Genomic DNA, 22,464 nt, shown 5'->3' on the forward strand with positions numbered 1-22,464 from the left:
TTGTTAGATGCAAAAGAGGTGCCTGTGGGTTTTTTGTTTTCAAGATTTGTTTCCCCTTCTAAAAGAAAAAAATATATAACTTGGGTAGCTACTGGTCAAAAATTATTTGCTTCTACCCACAAAAACATTCTTGTTTGTGGTTGATCCTTAGAGATCCAGTCAGATGTCGCCAAAGGGTGTTCTTTCCAGTAAAATTCTACATCTGACAACCTGGGCCTCTCCCCAGCCTACATACTCTAAAAGTTTGACAAGATAAATAGAAATCTGCTGCCCAGCACTAGTTTGATCGGAATTGAAAGCTGACTTAATTATGTTAGGTTAGCCCTACCTAACCACTTATCACTGGCTTATAGAAAAACAGTTTTATTATTATAGTTTTAAGGAAGACCAATCTTTGTTATAATTTTAATTTTCATACCTTAGAACAAAAGAGATGTCTGTGGCCAAATTAACATGTATTTTGACTACCTGGGAACTTTTTTTTGCCACATTCTTCACAATGCTCTTCATGAGGCTTCTTTTCAAATCATCAGGATGACTGGGTTGCCAGTGTGGTCCTTGGATGGTTCACATCCATGATCTGTGATGATTTTTTCACATCAGTGACCTCCCTCGATTTTAGTCGAACAACATGCTGCTTTTACTAGAGGGAATGTCTCTGGAATCTGAATTATCATGAAGGATAATATAGTATTCACTGAGGGCTTACTATACATCAAGCTCACTGAACTCCCACAAAACACTATATAAAGTAGTTCCTAGTGTTCCCATATCACTGATGAGGAAAACTGAGACTTGGTCACATCCCCAGGGTCACAAGACTAGTAAGAAAGACTAGCAGCAAGGTCTAATATAAATTCAGAGGTTCCATTCTTTTTTGCTACTAGTTATCACTGCCTTTTACAGTGTCTCTTTGCTTTGGCCTTTTAATTCCATTTGATTGAAGTAACGAACATATAGGAGAAAATATAAAGGAAAGGAGGAGGAGGGTTTGGGGAAGAGAGGATGAAGCGTGAAGCTATCTTTAATTTTGAAAATGTGGAAAACTAATACTTAAAAAGTAAAACTGATTCCCATCCTTTACTCACCATTATCATCTTACACAAAACTACAGAAATTCTCCTATTAACTATGGAACACTGCCTATTGTGTTTCAGTGGAAAGCTCCTCTGTTTGGGCTACCCAGGATTTATGACCGTGTGTGCTGTGCTGTGTGCTCAGCCGTGTCTAGCTCTTTGCAATCCTGTAGATTGTAACCCATGAGGCTCCTCTGTCCATGGGATTTTTCCAGGCAAGAATACTGGAGTGGATTGCCATTTCCTCCTCCAAGGCGATCTTCCTGCCCCAGGGATGGAACCCAGTCTCCCCTGTCTCCTACATTCTCAGGCAAATTCTTTACCACACTGCGCCACTAGGGAAGCCCATCCAGAATTCAAAGGGGAGTTCAAATCATTCAATAACTATAGTCAACCCCTGTTTGGTTAAGAGAGCAAGTAATTATTGCCCCCCAAAATCCTCTTTTCTGCCTTCCAACAAACAGCACCCAAACAGCTCTGAAGGGATTAACACACTACATCAACATCTGTGCTGTACCTGGAATTGTTAAAATAATAGTGATGACAGGTGTCTAGGTGCCACTTTCTTAATGGTTTTCAATATCTATTGATTTATTTTCATAGCTTTCCCTCCCTCTTTTACATCCTTGGCTTTATGAAGGAGCCGAGGAACAGATTTTGCACTAAAGGCTGATTCTCTACTCCAATACTGAAAAGAACTAATAAAAATAATCACTTGGCTTTTAAGCAGAAAGCTTCCATTTACAGTATTTCACCCTTCCCCCCCTTCTAAGCCCCTTGTTATCTAACATAATGGTTAGAATACATTTCCGTCTCTCCCCTTAATAATTTCATGCATTAACATCCTCTTCACACACCACACACACACACACACGCAGGCACGCACAGCAAAAGGAAAAAAGAAGCAGCAGAAATCTCAGCTGTACTTCTAGCCCTTTTAAAAAGTTTGCTCTGTAAATTGGAATGAGGTCAGATTTGGAGCTTCTCATTGCACGCGGAGATTATTATTGCATCGGGTTCCAAGCCAATGGGAAGCCCGGGGGAGGGGCTTGGCACGAGGAAGCGTTGGTTACAGCGGCTGATTGGCCGCGGCCAAGACTGGGAAAGGATAAAGAGGCGCGAGGCGGAATTGGGGTCCGCTCTAAGCTGCAGCAAGGGAAACCGTGTGTGAGAGGAAGAGGCCTGTTTCGCTCTGGGTCTCTAGTTCTTGCACGCTCTTTAAGAGTCTGCACTGGAGGAACTCTGCCATTACCAGCTCCCTTCTTGCAGGAGGGAGGGGGAAACATACATTTATTCATGCCAGTCTGTTGCATGAAGCCTTTCTGGCGTCCTACCTTGCAACAAAATAATTGCACAAACTCCTTAGTGCCGATTCCGCCCACAGAGAGTCCTGGAGCCAGAGCCTTTTCTGCTTTGCATTGTAAGAGAGGGACTAACTGATAGAGACTATGTCGCTTTCCTGAGCTTCTGAGAGCGCTCGCGAACTGGAATCAACTGCTTCAGGGGAAGGAAAAAAAAAAAAAGACTTGCCTGGGAGGCGGCGAGAAACTTGTATTGGAAGCTTCAGCAACCAGCATTCGAGAAACTCCTCTCCACTTTAGCACCGTCCAGGACGCAGAGCCGAGAGACAGCGCAAACTGCGGCGCGGTGAGAGAGAAGAGCAAGAGAGAGAGAGATTCTCCAGCCTGGGAACTATAACTCCTCTGCAAGAGGCGGAGTGCTCCCGCCCCGCATCTTTTTGGAGACTTTTCTCTCTTCGCCCACCTCCACCCCAGCCAGGAGTTGAGCCGCCCGCTCGACCGCTGCGCACGTCCCCTCGCTCGGCGTGCGCTTGGTCCCGGGAGCCAGGAGGGCCCGGCGATCGCGCCGCGGCCGCCGCGAGGGTGTGAGCGCGCGTGGGCGCCCGCCGAGCCGGGGCCATGGTGCAGCAAACCAACAACGCCGAGAACACGGAAGCGCTGCTCGCCGGCGAGAGCTCGGACTCGGGCGCCGGCCTCGAGCTGGGCATCGCCTCCTCCCCCACGCCCGGCTCCACCGCCTCCACGGGCGGCAAGGCCGACGACCCGAGCTGGTGCAAGACGCCGAGTGGGCACATCAAACGGCCCATGAACGCCTTTATGGTGTGGTCGCAGATCGAGCGGCGCAAGATCATGGAGCAGTCACCCGACATGCACAACGCCGAGATCTCCAAGCGGCTGGGCAAACGCTGGAAGCTGCTCAAAGACAGCGACAAGATCCCTTTCATTCGGGAGGCGGAGCGGCTGCGCCTCAAGCACATGGCTGACTACCCCGACTACAAGTACCGGCCCAGGAAGAAGGTGAAGTCCGGCAACGCCAACTCGGGCTCCGCGGCCGCCGCCGCCTCCAAGCCTGGGGAGAAGGGCGACAAGGTCGGTGGCAGCGGCCACGGGGGCGGCGGCGGCGGGGGCAGCCACGCGGGGGGAGGAGGCGGCGGCGGCGCGAGCGGTGGCGGCGCCAACTCCAAACCCGCGCAGAAAAAGAGCTGCGGCTCCAAAGTGGCGGGCGGCGGGGTCGGCAAGCCCCACGCCAAGCTCATCCTGGCGGGCGGCGGCGGGAAGGCGGCGGCGGCGGCCGCCTCCGCCTCCTCCTCGTCGTCGTCGTCCTCGTTCGCCGCCGAGCAGGCGGGGGCCGCCGCCCTGTTGCCCCTGGGCGCCGCCGCCGCGGCCGCCGACCACCACTCGCTGTACAAGGCGCGGACTCCCGGCGCCTCGGCCTCGGCAGCGGCCTCGGCCTCGGCCGGCCTGGCGGCCCCGGGCAAACACCCGGCGGAGAAGAAGGTTAAGCGTGTCTACCTGTTCGGCGGCCTAGGCGCGTCGTCCTCGCCCGTCGGCGGCGTGGGTGCCGGCGCCGACCCCAGCGACCCCCTGGGCCTGTACGAGGAAGGGGGCGCCGGTTGCTCGCCCGACGGGCCGAGCCTGAGCGGCCGCAGCAGCGCCGCCTCATCGCCGGCCGCCGGCCGCTCGCCCGCCGACCACCGTAGCTACGCCAGCCTGCGCGCCGCCTCGCCCGCCCCGTCCAGCGCGCCCTCGCACGCGTCCTCGTCGGCCTCGTCCTCCTCCTCCTCCTCGTCGTCGTCCTCCTCCTCCTCGTCCTCGGGCTCGTCGTCCTCCGACGACGAGTTCGAAGACGACCTGCTCGACCTGAACCCCAGCTCAAACTTTGAGAGCATGTCCCTGGGCAGCTTCAGCTCGTCGTCGGCGCTGGACCGGGATCTGGATTTTAACTTCGAACCCGGCTCCGGCTCGCATTTCGAGTTCCCGGACTACTGCACGCCCGAGGTGAGCGAGATGATCTCGGGAGACTGGCTGGAGTCCAGCATCTCCAACCTGGTCTTCACCTACTGAAGGGCGCGCGGGCTGGGAGAGTGAGGGACGGGGCGGGTTGTGGGGTGGGGGGAGGACCAGAGAGGAAAATGAAAAAGAAAAAAAAAAAAGTGAACAGAGAAAAGAGTTGCAAGAGAAAAGGGAAAACAAGAGGGGGGAAAAAAAAAGAAAAAAGGAAAAGGAGAAAAAAAAAAGTGAGCAGGGCCGGCCTCGGCCGCGTCCGGGTGGTCGGAGAGCAACGCCACGGCGTCTGGGGACCCGCGCTCCCAACCCCCATCTCGCCGGCCGGAGAGACGCGGCGGAGGTGGAGGTAGACAGGGGCGACCTTTTATTGTTGTTCTTGGTGGTGTTGTTGATGGCGAAAAAAGCGACTTCGAGTTTCCTCCCCTTTGCTGGAAGAGACCCCCCACCACCACCACCACCAGCCCTTCCAACGAGCTTCCGGACTTGTGTGCACCCCCGGCCAGAAGCCGAGTTGGTAGTTTTCTAGCGACTGAAGGAATCGTCTATTCCTCTCTGATCGCTCCCTCGGTGTTTTGGGGCTATTTTACTTGGTTTTTTGGTTTTTTGATCCGGAGGGGAGGGGGACTCCGGCATGCCCCCGGAGGGGTTTTGTTCTCAGCATCCTCGCCCCCATTCTCCCCCCCCCACCACCCTCCCAAGAAGACCGAAGGCTCCGGAGCGTCGAATTTGACCGACTACGGGGAGAGGGGAGTCGCAAGGGCCCCAGCACCGGGACTGAGAGACTCCACGCTGGCGTATTCCCGTTTTGTTTTTGGAGGGCTTTTTTTTTTTTTTTTTTTTTGCCCCTCCCCCGCCTTTTTTTTTTCCCCCTCTCTTTTTTTCTTTCTTTTTTTTTTTTCTTCCCTTGTCCCAGCAGCCAGAGGAGGAGACGTTGAGTGACCGGCGCTCGGAAATGACCCGAGAACCTAGTTGGAAAGCCACACCAGCCAGGACGAGGGGCGGGGAGGAGAAGGCCACGAACTGGAAGGGGGGCGAGTAATAAAACTGAAATGGATTTGCACGATCGGGAGAAGGTGGCGGCGTCTCCTGGGCCTCCGCCTCCTGCATCTCTGAAACCAGTGAGGTGAGACTTCACGGCCCCGCAGTCGCGGAGGAGAGGAGACTGTTTGATGTGGTACCCGGGGCAGTGGAGGGCGAGTGGTGTCGGGGGGGGAAAAAAAGGTTTTTTGCTTCTCTTAATCGGAATCGTGATGGTGTTGGATTATTTCACTGGTGGGGTTAATATAGCATGTTATCCTGTCTATCTTTTAAAGATTTCTGTATTAAGACTGTTGAGCAGTTTTTAAAATAGTGTAGGATAATATAAAAAGCAGATAGATGGCGCTATGTTTGATTCCTACGACAGAAATTATCACCAGCTTTTTTTCATTCTTAACTCTTTAAAGGATTCAAACGCAACTCAAATCTGTGCTGGACTTTAAAAAAAAAAAAAACCAATTCAGGACCAAATTTTTTCTCAGTGTGTATGTGTTTATTCCTTATAGGTGTAAATGAGAAGACGTGTTTTTTTCCCTCACCGATGCTCCATCCTCGTATTTTTTTTTCCTTGTAAATGTAATCAGATGCCATTTTATATGTGGACGTATTTATACTGGCCAAACATTTTTTTCTTGTTTTGTCCCTTTTTTTTTTTTTTTTGCTTTCTTTTGCTTTGCTTTCTATTTACTTCCTTATTTCTTCTTTCCTTACTTTCTTTTTTCTTTAGTTTTTTTTTTTTTTTTTTTTTGGTAGTTGTTGTTACCCACGCCATTTTACGTCTCCTTCACTGAAGGGCTAGAGTTTTAACTTTTAATTTTTTATATTTAAATGTAGACTTTTGACACTTTTAAAAAACAAAAAAAGACAAGAGAGATGAAAACGTTTGATTATTTTCTCAGTGTATTTTTGTAAAAAATATATAAAGGGGGTGTTAATCGGTGTAAATCGCTGTTTGGATTTCCTGATTTTATAATAAGGCGGCTGGTTAATATCTCACACAGTTTTAAAAAATCAGCCCCTAATTTCTCCATGTTTACACTTCAATCTGCAGGCTTCTTAAAGTGACAGTATCCCTTAACCTGCCACCAGTGTCCATCCTTTGACCTCAGCCCTATAAAAAGGGGAGGAGAATTAGCCAAACACTGTATGCTTTTAAAGAAAACCGAGTTTTTTAAACAAAATACTGTTTTATGCAGAGGCTTTAAAACTGGTGCATTTACAGCAAAAAGGGATCCTGTAGCTTTAACTTGTAAACCACATCTTTTTTGCACTTTTTTTATAAACAAAAACGTGCCGTTTAAACCACTGGATCTATCTAAATGCCGATTTGAGTTCGCGACACTATGTACTGCGTTTTTCATTCTTGTATTTGACTATTTAATCCTTTCTACTTGTCGCTAAATATAATTGTTTTAGTCTTATGGCATGATGATAGCATATGTGTTCAGGTTTATAGCTGTTGTGTTTAAAGATTGAAAAAAGTGGAAAACATCTTTGTACATTTAAGTCTGTATTATAATAAAGCAAAAAGATTGTGTGTATGTATGTTTAATATAACATGACAGGCACTAGGACGTCTGCCTTTTAAGGCAGTTCCGTTAAGGGTTTTTGTTTTTAAACTTTTTTTTGCCATCCATCCTGTGCAATATGCCGTGTAGAATATTTGTCTGAAAATTCAAGGCCACAAAAAAACAATGTTTGGGGGAAAAAAGAAAAAGAAAAAAATCATGCCAGCTAATCATGTCAAGTTCACTGCCTGTCAGATTGTTGATATATACCTTCTGTAAATAACTTTTTTTGAGAAGGAAATAAAATCAGCTGGAACTGAACCCTAAATCTTGACTTTTGTCATTATTATGCCCAAAGCATAAGATTGGAAGGGCTCTATGGCTTGTAGAGACTACATCATCTGCCCTAGCTTTGAAACAAGTGAGTTCTCAGGCCTGTTACATGCCATCTAATTGAGGAATAAATCTCCTAAATTCCTCTCACTCAGATTGGGCAGGCACTAACCCTGAAACCATGTGTCAGCTCTACACGCTTTCTAGGAATTTTCTGAGTTTACCCCCATTTAAATCAACGCCCATTGTCTTGAAATTTTAAAAAGAAGGGGAGGAGTAATGTGGACAGAATTCTTCACAGATAAAACCAGGTCCTAAAACTGCTTTCTCCTTGATTTGCCTAGATTAACCATCCAGCAGCAGCTAGAATTGTTTCTCACAGATTAGGAACAAAAAGGCTGTTAAATTATCAATATATTGTGGTGAAAGGCACTACCTGTTATGAGATAAAAAGTTGTAATCATTTTTTTTCCTCAAAAGCAAGAAGCTTCATGTGGTGCCAAAATCTTTTGTGTGCCATGACCAATGGGGTTATTCCTGTCAGAGAAGGAGAAAAAGTACCTGGGATTTCCTAAGGCCTGTTAGTATTTGGTTTGGAGCCTGCAGTTTGCTAAGAGGCACCATTTCCTGTTTACTTTGAGGGTTAACAATTGCTATTAACTAACAAAGCCCATCTTCCCTTCCAAGTGTTTGTTTAAAATGTCTGCTTTATATGTCTTCTGGTTTTTCAGCACTGGAGAGGAGAGGTTAATAAGACCTATGTGGAAATAACTCTTTAATCATCAAGATTGCTTGTAGGTAAGGAAATCTCCATTCTAGATTGTACAGGTGGATGAAGAGATTTTTGGAGACCAAAACAAGCAATGTTTTCTGGTCAGTGAAAAGCAATAATTCTACCCTCTAAAATAATGTAACTATTGCATTTCAGTGTAATTTCATCATTCAAAAATCATTTTAGCTACTAAAGTCCAAATTTTTATTACATGTATTCACTACTATATTTAGTTTTAATTGCACTTGTGTTCTGTAATTATGTGGTTTTTTTAATTAAAAAATCAACTTGGTATCTTATATTAGTTTCTTCAAATACACTTATCTCTTCAAAGACTCTTCTAATTGCTTTTTGTTCATGGTAGTGATAACGATTGTTTAATTTTTTCAGATCCAAAATGTGAAAACCTTGCCATAAATGAAGACTATGTGATATAATTTTTAAGTATATTTTATTTTATAGGGTTCTCCTGCTAGAACTGCATTTATTGCCCCTTGAGTTTCCACATAAAATCAGATACTTTAGCTGTTTAAGAATTTTGATAACATTTCTTTAAAAAGAAAAGCTTAAAACGTGTGATCTTCCTAGGAGGTGATAGAGTAGATGTAGGAAACATCTTTGTACTTCCTTTCCTCTGAATCAGTCTTTATTCATAAGGAACACTTATGTATTAGATGGTAGAAAGGAATAATAAATCTGAGAAACCAAACAGTTTAGGATGACTTTTAACTTTCAGATAATTGGGATCAATAGAAGAGAATAAATTTCAGATTTTAAGAATAAAAGCCATTTTTATTTAAAAATACTGTTCTGACCCTGGGCTTGATTAGAAATGAATTAGTAATAGCTGATAAGTAGGTTTTGTCAGTTCTAGTTAATTAACCTGTAAGTGCCAAGAAAAAAAAAAATGTAAGCTGGTAGGGTGGACTGAGTGCCTGAATTTTGTGCTCATATTTGGAGGGGGCAGGCAGGGATACTGGGGTATTAAGGATTTCCAAGGAAAATGGGAAAGCAAAGGGCTGGGAAGTGGACATACACATTTACCAAGTCCTCCCTGTGTTAATAGGGTGTCCATGAGTCAGAACATGTGGTTTGGATAGTGAATGCTAGGGTTCCAGAATATTTAATCATAATTTAATTTATTTTAAAGGAGCATTGGGATAGATCCAAATGTCAAGAAAACACTTAAGAATTCTGGTAGGAATACAAATCCATCTTACCTGTTTGGATTTCTCAGGGTGGAAGGTTGGTACACTTTATTTTTCTTTGTGGTTATTTTTTTATGCCTTTTATTTTTTTCCTCCTTTGAGTCCTGTACTACAGTATCTCTCTAACCCATATTTACTAATGTTTACCCTACCCCTCCGGGCTTCCCTGATGGCTCAGCTGGTAAAGAATCCACCAGCAATGCAGGAGACCTGGGTTTGATTCCTGGGTTGGGAAGATCCCCTGGAGAAGGGAACAGCTACCCGATCCAGTTTTTTCACCTGGAAAATTGCATGGACTGAATAGTCCATGGGGTCTCAGAGAGTCCAATTCTGGAAAATTATCTCCCTATCCATTTTCAGATCTTCACTGGGTATCATTTGAAAACTATAGGAGGTGGGGAGAAGCCATTCCAGGCATCAGGGTGGTGGTCAGACTCTGCTGACAAAAAAACTAGGGATAAAGCATAGAATTCACAGGCTCCATCCAAAGCCCTGCACAGAATGATTTTAGCCCACCTTTCCAGTTCTCCAAAAAGAATTCCCAGGCAGTCATCTCGCCCTTAAAACTCAAATTGTTGGAGGACAGGAAGCATGCCATAAACACTTGGTTTCCCCAACTTTGCTGTCTCTGTTTCACTGCATATAATACATATTTGATTGTTATTTGTTAATTTTACATATACGTTGTTTCAGTGGGCCTTTAAGAGCTTCCAAAATGTCTTTGCATGTCAGGCTGTGTTATGGCAGCTGTGGGAAGGAGTCTTGGATTTATTGAAAGCCTGAGGTACAATGCTGCATCTTAGACCGTCCAGCTATGAAGGCCGTTGGTCATCTCTTAGCCTCCTTAAGCCTCAGTGCTCTAAACTGCTAAATAGAAAGAAAACTATGTGGACATAAAAAGCCGTTGTGAGCATCTAGTGGAGTGACACATGGAACATACCTGGCATCAGGCCTAGCCTCTTGGATGGGCTCATTAAGTGCTAGTTCCTTACCTCATGGGTTGTTCTAAAAAGATAATGCTTGTTTAAGCCTAGCACAGTGCAAGCAAATACAGAAGGTACCAATTTCTTAAAATGAAATGCCTGGAATCGGTATCTTCCGATCTGGTACATGAGCCCACACATCATAGAATCACCCTAGGATTCTAGCTAAGGGCAGAGATTATGAAGATGATTGGATTCTGGGGGTGGGACCCTAATAAGCCCCCAGATAGCAGGCTCACTATCTGGAATGCGGTATGTGTTCTCCAAAGATGCAAAGCAGTTTTGTGTACCAATGCACAAATGAGTTACAACTTGGACCTTAAAAGAACAAATCTGCAGGGTAAAGGAAGGCTTTCACATGAAGCTGGAGGATCTCTGCCTCCATGGTTGTTTAGCATATTTTCCTAATAAATATGCAACAAGGACTTAATCGTGCCGTTTGCTCAATGGAGAAAGGAACTTGAGAGTGGCTCAATGGGGTCACAAGATCAGAAGTGAGAGAAACCAGCCCTGGAACCCCCTTTCTTGAGCCCTGCTTCTGATTTCCAGAAATAGGTGTCTTTACTTCAACCAGAGAGACTTAACCAGGCCTGGGCCATAGAGGAGGACTGGGAGCCTTCTGACTTCCTGGGCATGTCCCAAGGGATGCTCTCTGACCTCCCTCATTGAGAGGGTAAGTGTAAGTGATTAGCTGTGCATATGTATGTATTTAATATATTCCATTTCAATGAATGTTAACTAAGATCAAAGGTCAACTCAGGGACTGAGTTTTAGAAGAAGTACCTGAGGCAGAATAGAATCAACTGTATAAACACGGTGAGTGGAACTTCTGCTTTGTTATCGAAAAGGGAGATCACTGGAAATTATTCAGGGGAGTGTACTCAGACTTTATAGAGAGGGCCGCAACCTACCCATTATACCCTAATGAGATTGACCGTTGACTACAGTTAACTTGAAGGGTTTTATGGTTTCCTGCATGGGTTGTTTTCCTTCTTGATGTTAACAAGAAGATTAAAAAAGAAACACACCTCCCATCACCAAACAGTATTTCCCAGAGGGCTCTTGGACCAGGCTGCTGCATTTTGGTCTGTCTTAGTTAACAATGCACCTTCATGCGTGTGTGTGTCTGTGGATCCAGGTGATAATAAATTTAGCCCATTTTATTTTCTTCTGACAGGTTCAATTCAGGGCAGTTGGTTTATGGAGTACTGCCAAACAGTCCAGGCCCAAGTCAAGTCAGGGCAGGAAGCTTCAAGTGAAAGCCTTCCTTTACCCTGCAGATTTGTTCTTTGAAGGTCCAAGTCGTAACTCATTTGTGCATTGGTACACAAAACCTGCTTTGCATCCTTGGAGAACACATACCGCATTCAAATGATATTCCATTTGAAATTGTTTTAAGCGTAGGACATAAGAGAACAAATACCATATTTGTCATCATTTAGCCTGCTTGGGACTTTAGATATTTTCCCCAATATCTAATTCTTTGGGCGAGTTACAAGACAACGAATGAATGTGCTATTTCCTTTCACAACATACAGCTGAAAGACAGGAGGCAAATGAAAACACTGAACGTTATCTTTAGTAGGCTCTCAGCAGAAGTGAATGCCCAGCAGTGCGGCAAGATGATTGGCTCGAGCGTATGGTGCCTGTAACTGCTTTTATAAAAGCTGAGCAGCCAGGCCCTGTTTAACGATCAATTAGCTCTGGTTGTATGTGTGGTTAATTGCCACTTTCTTACCAGGGCTTGTCCTAACTTCCCTGGCTCCAGCACCTAAAACCTGTGAAAATAGTCTCTTCTGGAACTCCTGACCTTCAATCTTGGCCTCTGCTTTCTCCCTCCCCTTTCCCACACTCCCCGTGCTGGCCTTTTATCTCGCTTGTTTGCCAATCCCCTGAGACTCTGAATAATTTATTTGAAGTTCCTGGGAAGTTGTGGGGGCTGCAGTCTCAAAACACACTGCACTTTGTTCCTCCTCCGGCAGAAGTAGATCCTGAAGGCTTTGTTTGAAAGAGGTGGTGCTAAGGATGTTTGGGAATTTGCTAACAGTTTTAATTTGATTTTGGGGTGTGCACCCAGTGAATCCAAAAGCTGGAGAGGGGGGAAACGGGTGGGGGGCAGGGAGGTGTTGCCAAGGGCAAAAATTACTTTGCTTTTTCCCAGACTATTTAAAAATAGTGTCTCAAGATTTTAATAGGTGTTCTGTGGTCAAGTAAATTAAAGAAATGCTGGTTAAGAAGATTCCCATTTTTTAAAATTGTTCTATCAATGTAAGTTTATTCATATCTGTGCAAACATATCAGAACTTCTCTTGAGTAACTCCTAGAAATAGAATTGCTAAATCTTAGTGTTACAGACATTGGCTTGTGACAGTTTTTCCACCCTGGAGTTGGATAGGTGTAAAGTGGGGTGGGTGTTGAGAAAACTCAGTGATAGGTCTAGTGAACTAAGATTAAAAATTAAGTTAGACTTTGAAACAATCACTTTACAGTTCTCTCCTCCCGCCCAGAGGGTGAATAGATTGTTTTCACGTGTAAAAAAGGACATCTGCAAATCGTTTTGAGGTGATTTTTCTATCCCTAGTGTCTGATAACAGTACACAATTCAAAAAATAGAACAATGACAGAAATACCCTTGACCCCTGCATGGTGACCAAGTATAGGGATTTTAAATGAAACATAAGGACAGGGATCAACTCCCTCTGGTCTTTTTCTCCTGCTGTTAGAATTCACCAGGCTCATTCTCATTCCTGTGTTATTGGCTCTAATTTTTTTTAGGCTCTGTGATTGCAAGAAACAGACTCACTCAAGTAACTTGACCTCATGGGGCTTTACTACAAAGAAAAGCATGACTGTCAGAGAATTAGATATTTCATGAGACTTCTGAGAGAAATATTCAGAATACATGGCTCAAGGGAGCAGGTTAATCAGCTGCCTAATTCAACATCAAGACTGCAAAAATATTAATACTGGCCAGATAGTCTCTTGGATTTCCTGTGTGTCTTGACTGTCTCCCAACACCAAATTCTTGATTCTCCATATTTGATTCTTCAAATTCCCTTTTAAGTCAGAACTTCATGTGATCAGTTACTTTATCAGCCACTTGCCAGGCAGTAAATCGGCTGCTTGGGGGTTATATGGACCAATCATCAAGTATTGTTGTTGCTGTTCAGTCCCTAAGTCATGTCCAACTCTCTGTGACCCCATGAACTTAGCACGCCAGGCTCTTCTGCCCTCCTCCAGCTCCCGGAATTTGCTCAAATTCATGTCCACTGAGTCAATGATGCTACCTAACCATCTTTTCCTCTGCTAACCCCTTCTCTTTTTGCCTTCAATATTTCCCAGCATCAAAGTCTTTTCCAGTGAGTTGGCTCTTTGTATCAGGTGGCCATAGTATTGGAGCTTCAGCATCAGTCCTTCCAATGAATTCAGGCTTGATTTCCTTTAGGATGGACCGGTTGGACCTCCTTGCAGTCCAAGGGACTCTCAAGAGTCTTCTCCAGCACCACAGTTTAAAAGCATCAGTTCTTCGGTGCTCAGCCTTCTTTATAGTCCAACTCTCACATCCGTACATGCCTACTGGAAAAACCATAGTTTTGACTGTATGGACCTTTGTCAGCCAAGTGATGTCTGCTTTTTAGTACACTGTCTAGGTTTGTCATAGTTTTCCTTCCAAGGAGCAAGTGTCTTTTAACCCACTGATTAGTTGAGTATTATTCTTCACTCTCCCATCCCCCCTGTTTTATCTTTGCTCCTAGGCTGTGAAAGTCTTCATACTTCCTCTTACATTCCTTCTTTGTACTTTGTTCCTCCTCTGGCAGAAGGAGGTGGTGCTGAGGACATTGGGGAATTTGCTAACAGTTTTAATTTGACCAAAAGTGTTACTGTATACTCCAGGATGGCAAGCCCAAGATCCACAGAGCATGTACCCCCTCCTCCCCCACCATCCATAGTATCCTCACTTGGAAGAGTTTGGTTTTTATCTCCTTAATTGATTTTTTCCCCCCTCTAGCTTTAATTTTGTCACTAGGACTTAGAGATATAAACACTGCGATTAAGTGTTTATACTAAGTGAGATTAAACACTGTATTCTAAAGCGAATGCTCAACATTAGGGGCCAGAGAAAGCCCCTACCCCAATTATCCAGAGCAGAACTGATCGTAACGTGATCAATATTCTCCTTTTCGCCTTCCCACCCACCAAGTCCAAGTAAGCAGAAGACTGGAGAAAGGGAAGGAAGAGAGTCAGAGACCTGAAACATCTTTGAGGGAAGCACAGTGGGTCCTCACACCATTGTATTTGGTCGTCGGCTTAGCTCTTCTGCCAGAGAAAGAAGGGGAGACAGCTTGGAGTGGTGGGGATGGGGGCGAGCAGTGGGGGGAGCCTTCTACCGTTTGACTCAGAAAGGGGGTGAGTTTGTACAGGTCAAGTACACTGAAGTAGGGAGTCTGAGAAGACTATAGGGAGTACTTTGTGCAGCAGGAATAGAGTGGTAAGGGAGAATCCAAGTTGGCATCTTCTAGGACAGAGGAAAATATAGGGCTGTTGTGCAGGAGAAGCAACATATATGCCCTTGGGAAAAACAGTATTTGGGTGCCCACCCTTCAGCAAGCCATCAGTGACTATAGGTCTTCGCTAGAGAATCAGCACAAAGTCAGGACTCGAGTCCCAGCCAATTCAGTAAAGGGATATTCGTGGTTTTTGTCCTTGCTCCCTCTCCCAACACAGTGGAGGAGCTGGGCTTTGGAATAACATGAGGAGAAAGGATTCTTAGACTCCATGCTGCTAAAGTTGACTCTGGAAGGGAGAGGAGATTTGAATCCAGTTTGAGAGTAAATGTAAAATTGTATTCATTTCTTAAAAAATTGAAACTGAGTAGAAAGATATGAACCATACCACCATTAGATGGTTTTTTTTTCTTATCACACTATATTCTACAGGTGGAACATCAATGTGGCAAATTGGCAAAAGATATTTCGGGATGGGTGTGAGGCCATTTTATAAATAAAAAGGATGTCTCTCCTCTCTAGTCATCACAAAGCCCAGGATTCATGACCCACTTTCTTTCCCCTTTAGACAGAGGTTCTCAAAGAAATCCACATGTAAACACACAACCAGAACAGTTCCTCTTTCCGCTATTTTACATTAAAAATTTTGCCTAAAAAAAAAAATTCACTGCTTTAAGATAAGATTATAGAATTTTGAACTTTTTAGATGACAAAAAAATTAGGGGCCAATTGACCTATTGACCTACATTGATCCTACCAAACCCCCCACCTCCCAAATAACCCTGGAAAGCAGCCCATGCTCCCAAATTATTATTGTCAACATTGTGATTAGAATCCCTGTCTCCTCGAAATAAAATAAAGCTCAGTATCTTTCTTTGAGGACTACTGTTAGGTAGGTGTTGGAAGAACATCAATGTGATTGAAACTTTTAAATGATCCTCAGCTTCTTAACGGCTAAACATATTTACATTTTAAAAAGATGATGTTATGTTTAATAAAGCTGTTCATTTGTAGACGGGTGAGTTATTTGACAAGATGAAGTAAGAACATTCAGAAAATGGGGAGATTTCTTTAGCTGTAGGTTAGTAATTGGCCTCTATTTTGGCAGATTCACAGGTAGCAGCCTTGGAAATCTGTTGCAGCGTTAATTCCTCTAAATTATTTCAGCTTCTCCCAGTTAATTCCCCTTCCCCTTCCAAACTCATATGTTCTCTAAAAGAGTGGGTGGGGGACTTCCCTGGTGGGCTAGGGATTAAGACTTCACCTTCCAGTGCAGGGAGTGAGAGTTCGATTCCTGGTCAGGGAGCTAAGATTCCCACATGCCTCCTGTCCAAAACATAAAACAGAAGCAGTATTGTAACGTATTCAATAAAAACTTAAGAAATGGTCCACATCAAAAAAAATCCTTAAAAAAAAAAAGTGGGAAGATATTAAGGGCAGTGTTCAAATGTTGTAGATTCAAATACATATTACTAATAAAACTGGCTTAAAGAATTTCTCAATACCACAAGCATTTTACGAATGCAACCTTAGCCTCAAATATATAGGGAGTAAAAAAAAAACCACAAGATATTTTCTGTTCTTTCATGCCCATTTGCAAAATAGGACTGCCAACTGCTTTCCCCTCTTTACTACGATTAACGATTAACAGAGACCTTAACAACTGTGGCGGGCTAAAAAACTAGACCTGACAAAAGAGAATCGAAACTTATTCATGTCTACCTAACATCAGAGTCTGGAGACCACCGTGATTCTCTAACGTGTACACACTCATCATAACGTCAGGGGAGGCCTTCCTGCGTTTCCCGCCCCTTGATTCCCGCAGGGCTCAGTCCCTTGGGAGGAAGCACTTTTCTCTCTATCTCTGCACCATCTCTGATTCAAGCTGGTCCATCTGGAAGTAATATTACCCGAGCGTTTATACCCGGAGCCTGGCTCTCCGCAAGTGACTGCATGTTTCCTGCAACCAACTATTGGCAGCTGTTACACAGGCCTTTTCTGCTTTTTAGATACCTATAATTACACCAATTATGCCAATCATTGATGTTTATAAAGGATTTAAAATTTTACACACTCTGAAGAGTCTATCGGAAAGCACCATCTGAGGCAGAGGGACACCCCACAGAGGGGCCCATTTGACCATTTGGATTGCTGCTGTGCGTCCCTTAAATTGAGCATCAGAGTAAGTGAGGCTTCTTACGAGCCTATATGTCTGAGGCAAGTTAATCCTGTCACTGGAATAAAATGCTGTTTGGTTAAGGACTGCGGAACTCAATCTAACTTTCATTTTCAAAGCAAGAACACTGTATCCAAGGCAATGAAATCAGAAATTTTGACCCGAGACCCTGTGAACTGCAACACAAGAATGAGATGGTTGGCATTCCTCTATTCCAGGCTCCACCTTCAGATACAATAAAAGACTGGATGAGCACTGTCCAGTCAGCATGCTTGGCTGGAAGGCAGACAGCCACACTGGCAGTGCCCAGAAGAGCATATTGCAACCTCGGGCAAAGGAAAAATAGGTTAACGCTGATCCTGTATTTAAAATTTTGATACTTGCCTCCTCATGGATTTTTCATGCATTAATTTTCACTTTTAGGTATTATTTGATTATTGAGTTTTGTGAGTCTCTCAATTGTGTCTGACTCTTCTCGACACCATGGACTGTAGCTTGCCAGGCTTCTCTGTCCATGGAATTCTCTAGGCAAGAATGCTGGAGTGGATTGCCAAAGCCCTCCTCCAAGGGATCTTCCCAACCCAGGGATCAAACCCAGGTCTCTTGCATTGCAGGCAGATTCTTTAGCATCTAAGACACCAGGGAAGCTGGGTTCTCCTTAAATTTTGTGCCTGGGATGAGTGCCTTCCTGGCCTCCCCCTAGTCCTTGCCCCGGATTTCCTGATGCAGGTTTGATGTGTGGTTTGCTGGTTTGGTGACTGGTCCTTACACCTGAGTCCTTTTTGTATGCCTGTAAATGCAATGTATATATTTGCCATTTGCCATTTGCCCAGCAGGTAGCTAGGCAGAAGTTAACTATTTTTAGTTGAGTCTTTGAGACATTAAAACAATTGCCCTAAATTGTTGGTATTGGTAAGGATTGTCTGGGGTGCTTGTTAAGAACACAGATTTCCAGACCTTATGCCCAGAAATTTGGATATCTGAGGTGGAGTTCAGATCTCTACCCATCTGCACTTTTAAATAAAAATGTTTCTGATGCAGGCAGTTTACAAATCACACTTGTGGGACTTCCCTGGCAGTCTAGTGGTAAAGGCTTCACCGTCCAGCGCAGGGGGTACAGGTTCAATCCTTGCTGGGGATTTAACATCCCACATGCCTTGCAGCCAAAAAGCCAAAACATTAAACAGTATTGAACAAATTCAACAAAGACTTTGAAAATGATCCATATCAAAATTAAAAAATAAAAATTAAAAACCACCTTTGCATAAAAGCCTCTTTTTTCAGGGGATAGTACTATTTTGTGGGTTATACATCGCATCAGGAACAAAGAGGTTTACTGGGGGTTGACAGCTGCCTATTGGAAGAGTCACCAAAGACGTAACAAGATTATTCTCCAAACCAGCCCTGTAAAGAGCCGAGACCCAGAGCCAGAAACTTCTGTTACAGTAGGCTGTTGGCCGTCTGTAACAGGTAGGAATTTCTGATCATTCGGCAGACATTGAATGACACATGTAAGCCCCTGATATCTAAAAAAGCAGCTCACAAACACAAGTAAGTCATTACATTTATTTCGTGTTTTTAGAGACACTTTAAGGTGTTCAGCAGAACATTACATTCCTTAACAAATCCCCATCCTCCCCAAATCTCTACATTTTAATAGGATTATCCCCTCATGGAATGCTTTCCCAGTTCAGTTCAGTTCAGTCGCTCAGTCGTGTCCGACTCTTTGCGACCCCATGAATCGAAGCACACCAGGCCTCCCTGTCCATCACCAACTTCCGGAGTTCATTCAGACTCACGTCCATCGAGTCGGTGGTGCCATCCAGCCATCTCATCCTCTGTCGTCCCCTTCTCCTCCTGCCCCCAATCCCTCCCAGCATCAGAGTCTTTTCCAATGAGTCAACTTTTCGAATGAGGTGGCCAAAGTACTGGAGTTTCAGCTTTAGCATCAGTCCTTCCAAAGAAATCCCAGGGCTGATCTCCTTCAGAATGGACTGGTTGGATCTCCTTGCAGTCCAAGGGACTCTCAAGAGTCTTCTCCAACACCGCAGTTCAAAAGCATCAATTCTTCAGCACTCAGCTTTCTTCACAGTCCAACTCTCACATCCATACATGACCACTGGGAAAACCATAACCTTGACTAGACGGACCTTTGTTGGCAAAGTAATGTCTCTGCTTTTCAATATGCTATCTAGGTTGGTCATAACTTTCCTTCCAAGGAGCAAGCATCTTTTAATTTCATGGCTGCAGTCACCATCTGCAGTGATTTTGGAGCCCCCCAAAATAAAGCCTGACACTGTTTCCACTGTTTCCCCATCTATTTCCCATGAAGTGATGTGACCAGATGCCATGGTCTTCGTTTTCTGAATGTTGAGTTTTAAGCCAACTTTTTCACTCTCCTCTTTCACCTTCATCAAGAGGCTTTTTAGTTCCTCTTCATTTTCTGCCATAAGGGTGGTGTCATCTGCATATCTGAGGTTATTGATATTTCTCCCGGCAATCTTGATTCCAGCTTGTGCTTCTTCCAGCCCAGTGTTTCTCATGATGTACTCTGCATAGAAGTTAAATAAGCAGGGTGACAATATACAGCCTTGACGTACTCCTTTTCCTATTTGGAACCAGTGTGTTGTTCCATGTCCAGTTCTAACTGTTGCTTCCTGACCTGCATACAAATTTCTCAAGAGGCAGGTCAGGTGGTCTGGTATTCCCATCTCTTTCAGAATTTTCCACAGTTGATTGTGATCCACACAGTCAAAGGCTTTGGCATAGTCAAAAAGCAGAAATAGATGTTTTTCTGGAACTCTCTTGCTTTTTCCATGATCCAGCAGATGTTGGCGATTTGATCTCTGGTTCCTCTGCCTTTTCTAAAACCAGCTTGTACATCTGGAAGTTCACAGTTCACGTATTGCTGAAGCCTGGCTTGGAGAATTTTGAGCATTACTTTACTAGCGTGTGAGATGAGTGCAATTGTGTGGTAGTTTGAGCCTTCTTTGGCATTGCCTTTCTGTGGGATTGGAATGAAAACTGACCTTTTCCAGTCCTGTGGCCACTGCTGAGTTTTCCAAATCTGCTGGCATATTGAGGAGATAACCCTTGTCCAAGGTAAGGAGCAGCGGCTGTGCTTTGCTGGAGCAGCCATGAAGAGATACCCCACGTCCAAGGTAAGAGAAACCCAAGTAAGACGGTAGGTGTTGCAAGAGGGCATCAGAGGGCAGACACACTGAAACCATACTCACAGAAAACTAGTCAATCTAATCACACTAGGACCACAGCCTTGTCTAACTCAATGCTTTCCCATGCTAACTCACTTCAGTCATGTCCGACACTGTGCGACCCCATAAACGGCAGCCCACCAGGCTCCCCCGTCCCTGGGATTCTCCAGGCAAGAACACTGGAGTGGGTTGCCATTTCCTTCTCCAATGCATAAAAGTGAAAAGTGAAAGTGAAGTCGCTCAGTTGCGACCCTGTGGACTGCAGCCCACCAGGCTCCTCCATCCACAGGATTTTCCAGGCAAGAGTACTGGAGTGGGGTGCCATTAGGTCTGAGTACCACCTCTTTATTGTGCGATAAAACTTTTCCTGAAAGTGTTATCTGCAGCCCCAGGCACCTGTGGGAAGCTGCAGTATTATCTCAATCAAGATGAGAAGAACCTGGTAACTAGAGAAGCGGACACTTACCTTCACTGTGGGCAGGTCCTATGCATTTGCATGGATTGTCTTCCCCACTTAATCGTGGCAGGGACTTAGCCGTGATAAACAGAGGCAGAATTTGACCTCAGGAAGTAGGACACCGGGAACAGAGCACTTTCCCAGGGCACTCCCACCGGCAGAGCTGGGGACTGTGCTCCAGTAAGCTCAAGTCTCTCTCCAGAGTAACTACCATTCCTAACCGGTTTATCAACACTTCTAATCTGGATAGTTTTTCAGGTGATCCCCCATCTCAGGTCTCTGTTGGAATTTCATGTTTGTGAAGGGCCTTGGAAGTCTGAGGACGTCATCCCTCAGCGTAAATCCTATGTCATACATCAGGCCAGTCCCAAACCTTCCTAAAGTCGCCCTATCTTCTTAGAGCTTGGTCACCCTGCCGATGTCTCTGAGTTGCCTTGTCCTTTGCAACGTGGACTTTCTCTTACGTGGGCGCTAGCCTCAGCAGCCCTATCTGATGCTTGTGGGGTCCGCTGTGTAATCTACTAGTAGTGTAGAGTGGTTTGGGCTGGTGCAGAATGCTTTTGATCCAGTTTCTTCCATAATACACAAGCATTGACCTCTCCAACTCAACTGGATTTTTCCTGGCCCTCACTGGCTGTGGTCAGGCATGCTCTGTGTTTGGGATTCTCTATTATCTTTCTGGAACAAGATTGGCCCCGGGCATCTGGTTAGACCGAGTCCCCACAGTGGAGGGAAAGAACATACCGCCTCTCTTGAAAGGCCGGAGCAGGAGAGCTCTAGCTTTCTGCATGGTCTGCTGTGGAAAAGGGTCTTCTAGTTCTCATGATTTCTGCTTTATTGTGTCAGCAGATGGAGAGCTTTTTATCCTCCTGACTTTCTCTCTTTGGAAAGGTGGGGAGCAGGGAAAGTACCTGGGTTGAGATGAGAAGTATGGGGGGTGGGGGAGGGTAGAGAGGGAGTCAAGGCTGGGAATTATCAGACAGATATCAGTGGATTTTTACATTTTTTGTTTGGGAGTTAACACGGTGAAGTCAAAAGGCAAATCTAGTTTCTCTCTGTCCACATTCTCTACACACACACGTAGTCCCTTATGTGCTACTCTTTCTACTGTTGCATTGCTGCATTCTGTCCTTCTCCTGCTGCCTTGCTTAGAAGAGGAAGGTGATTTTTTTGAAAGACATTTGATCCACCTAATGCAAGAGGAAGCAAACAGAGCGATGAGATCAGGGGGATTTCTGGGAAAGAAGGTGTGAAACACGGGGACAAAAGAGTGAGTCACCGGGCCAGAAGCAATCATGAGAGACCATCTGGCTCAGGGCTTCCCAATTTTTTTTTTTAGAGATATTTGTAAATTTCTACATCGGTTAATAATTACTTGTTTTGTTCCGTTAGGGAGGCAGGGGGCGGAGGGTGTATTTTTACTTATTTATTTATCTCTGACAATGAACGTCTGTGTAGAGATTGAAGTAGGGCTTCTATTTTGGCTTAGCCATGTGAAATAAGCCTTTGGGAAAAAAATATATATCTGATCGATAAGGAAAAGGAGAAACAGAGTTGAATAAGATGGCAAAGCCTGGTTCACTTTTTTTTCTCGGCTGGGAAAGTTGGAAATTCCTTTTCCCACTGTTGTGGGTACAAAGGGCAGATGCTCAGTCCCCAGCCTCCTCTTGGCAGGACCAGCTGTATGTCCCACAAGATGTGCTGAAGGGAAGCCTGGAGGGGAGGGGAGGATGTCTGAGAAGGCTCTTCTTGCTGGGTGATGGGTGAGAGGACTTTGATGAGTGCAGATTCCTGTTTCCTTCCTGTTGGGAGCAGCTGCATGGCTTATCCTGTGGCCGTGAGGGAAAACCCAAGAGAACCATGGAAGTGCTACCCTAGAGCCCTGACA

At 44.8% G+C, this 22,464-nt stretch overlaps 1 protein-coding gene across 1 annotated transcript; it reads left to right on the forward strand.

Moving 5' to 3' along the window:
• Positions 1 to 2,232: 2,232 nt before the first annotated feature.
• Positions 2,233 to 7,251, forward strand: SOX4 (SRY-box transcription factor 4). The gene is made up of 2 exons (XM_055570770.1): positions 2,233 to 5,507; positions 5,929 to 7,251. Exon 1 carries the CDS (start codon positions 2,996 to 2,998, stop codon positions 4,439 to 4,441), a length of 1,446 nt encoding a protein of 481 aa, XP_055426745.1. The 5' UTR covers positions 2,233 to 2,995; the 3' UTR covers positions 4,442 to 5,507; positions 5,929 to 7,251.
• The last annotated feature ends 15,213 nt before the right edge of the window (positions 7,252 to 22,464 follow it).

Source organism: Bubalus kerabau, chromosome 3 (assembly GCF_029407905.1).
Source record: "Bubalus kerabau isolate K-KA32 ecotype Philippines breed swamp buffalo chromosome 3, PCC_UOA_SB_1v2, whole genome shotgun sequence".
Classification (NCBI taxonomy): Eukaryota; Metazoa; Chordata; class Mammalia; order Artiodactyla; family Bovidae; genus Bubalus; species Bubalus kerabau.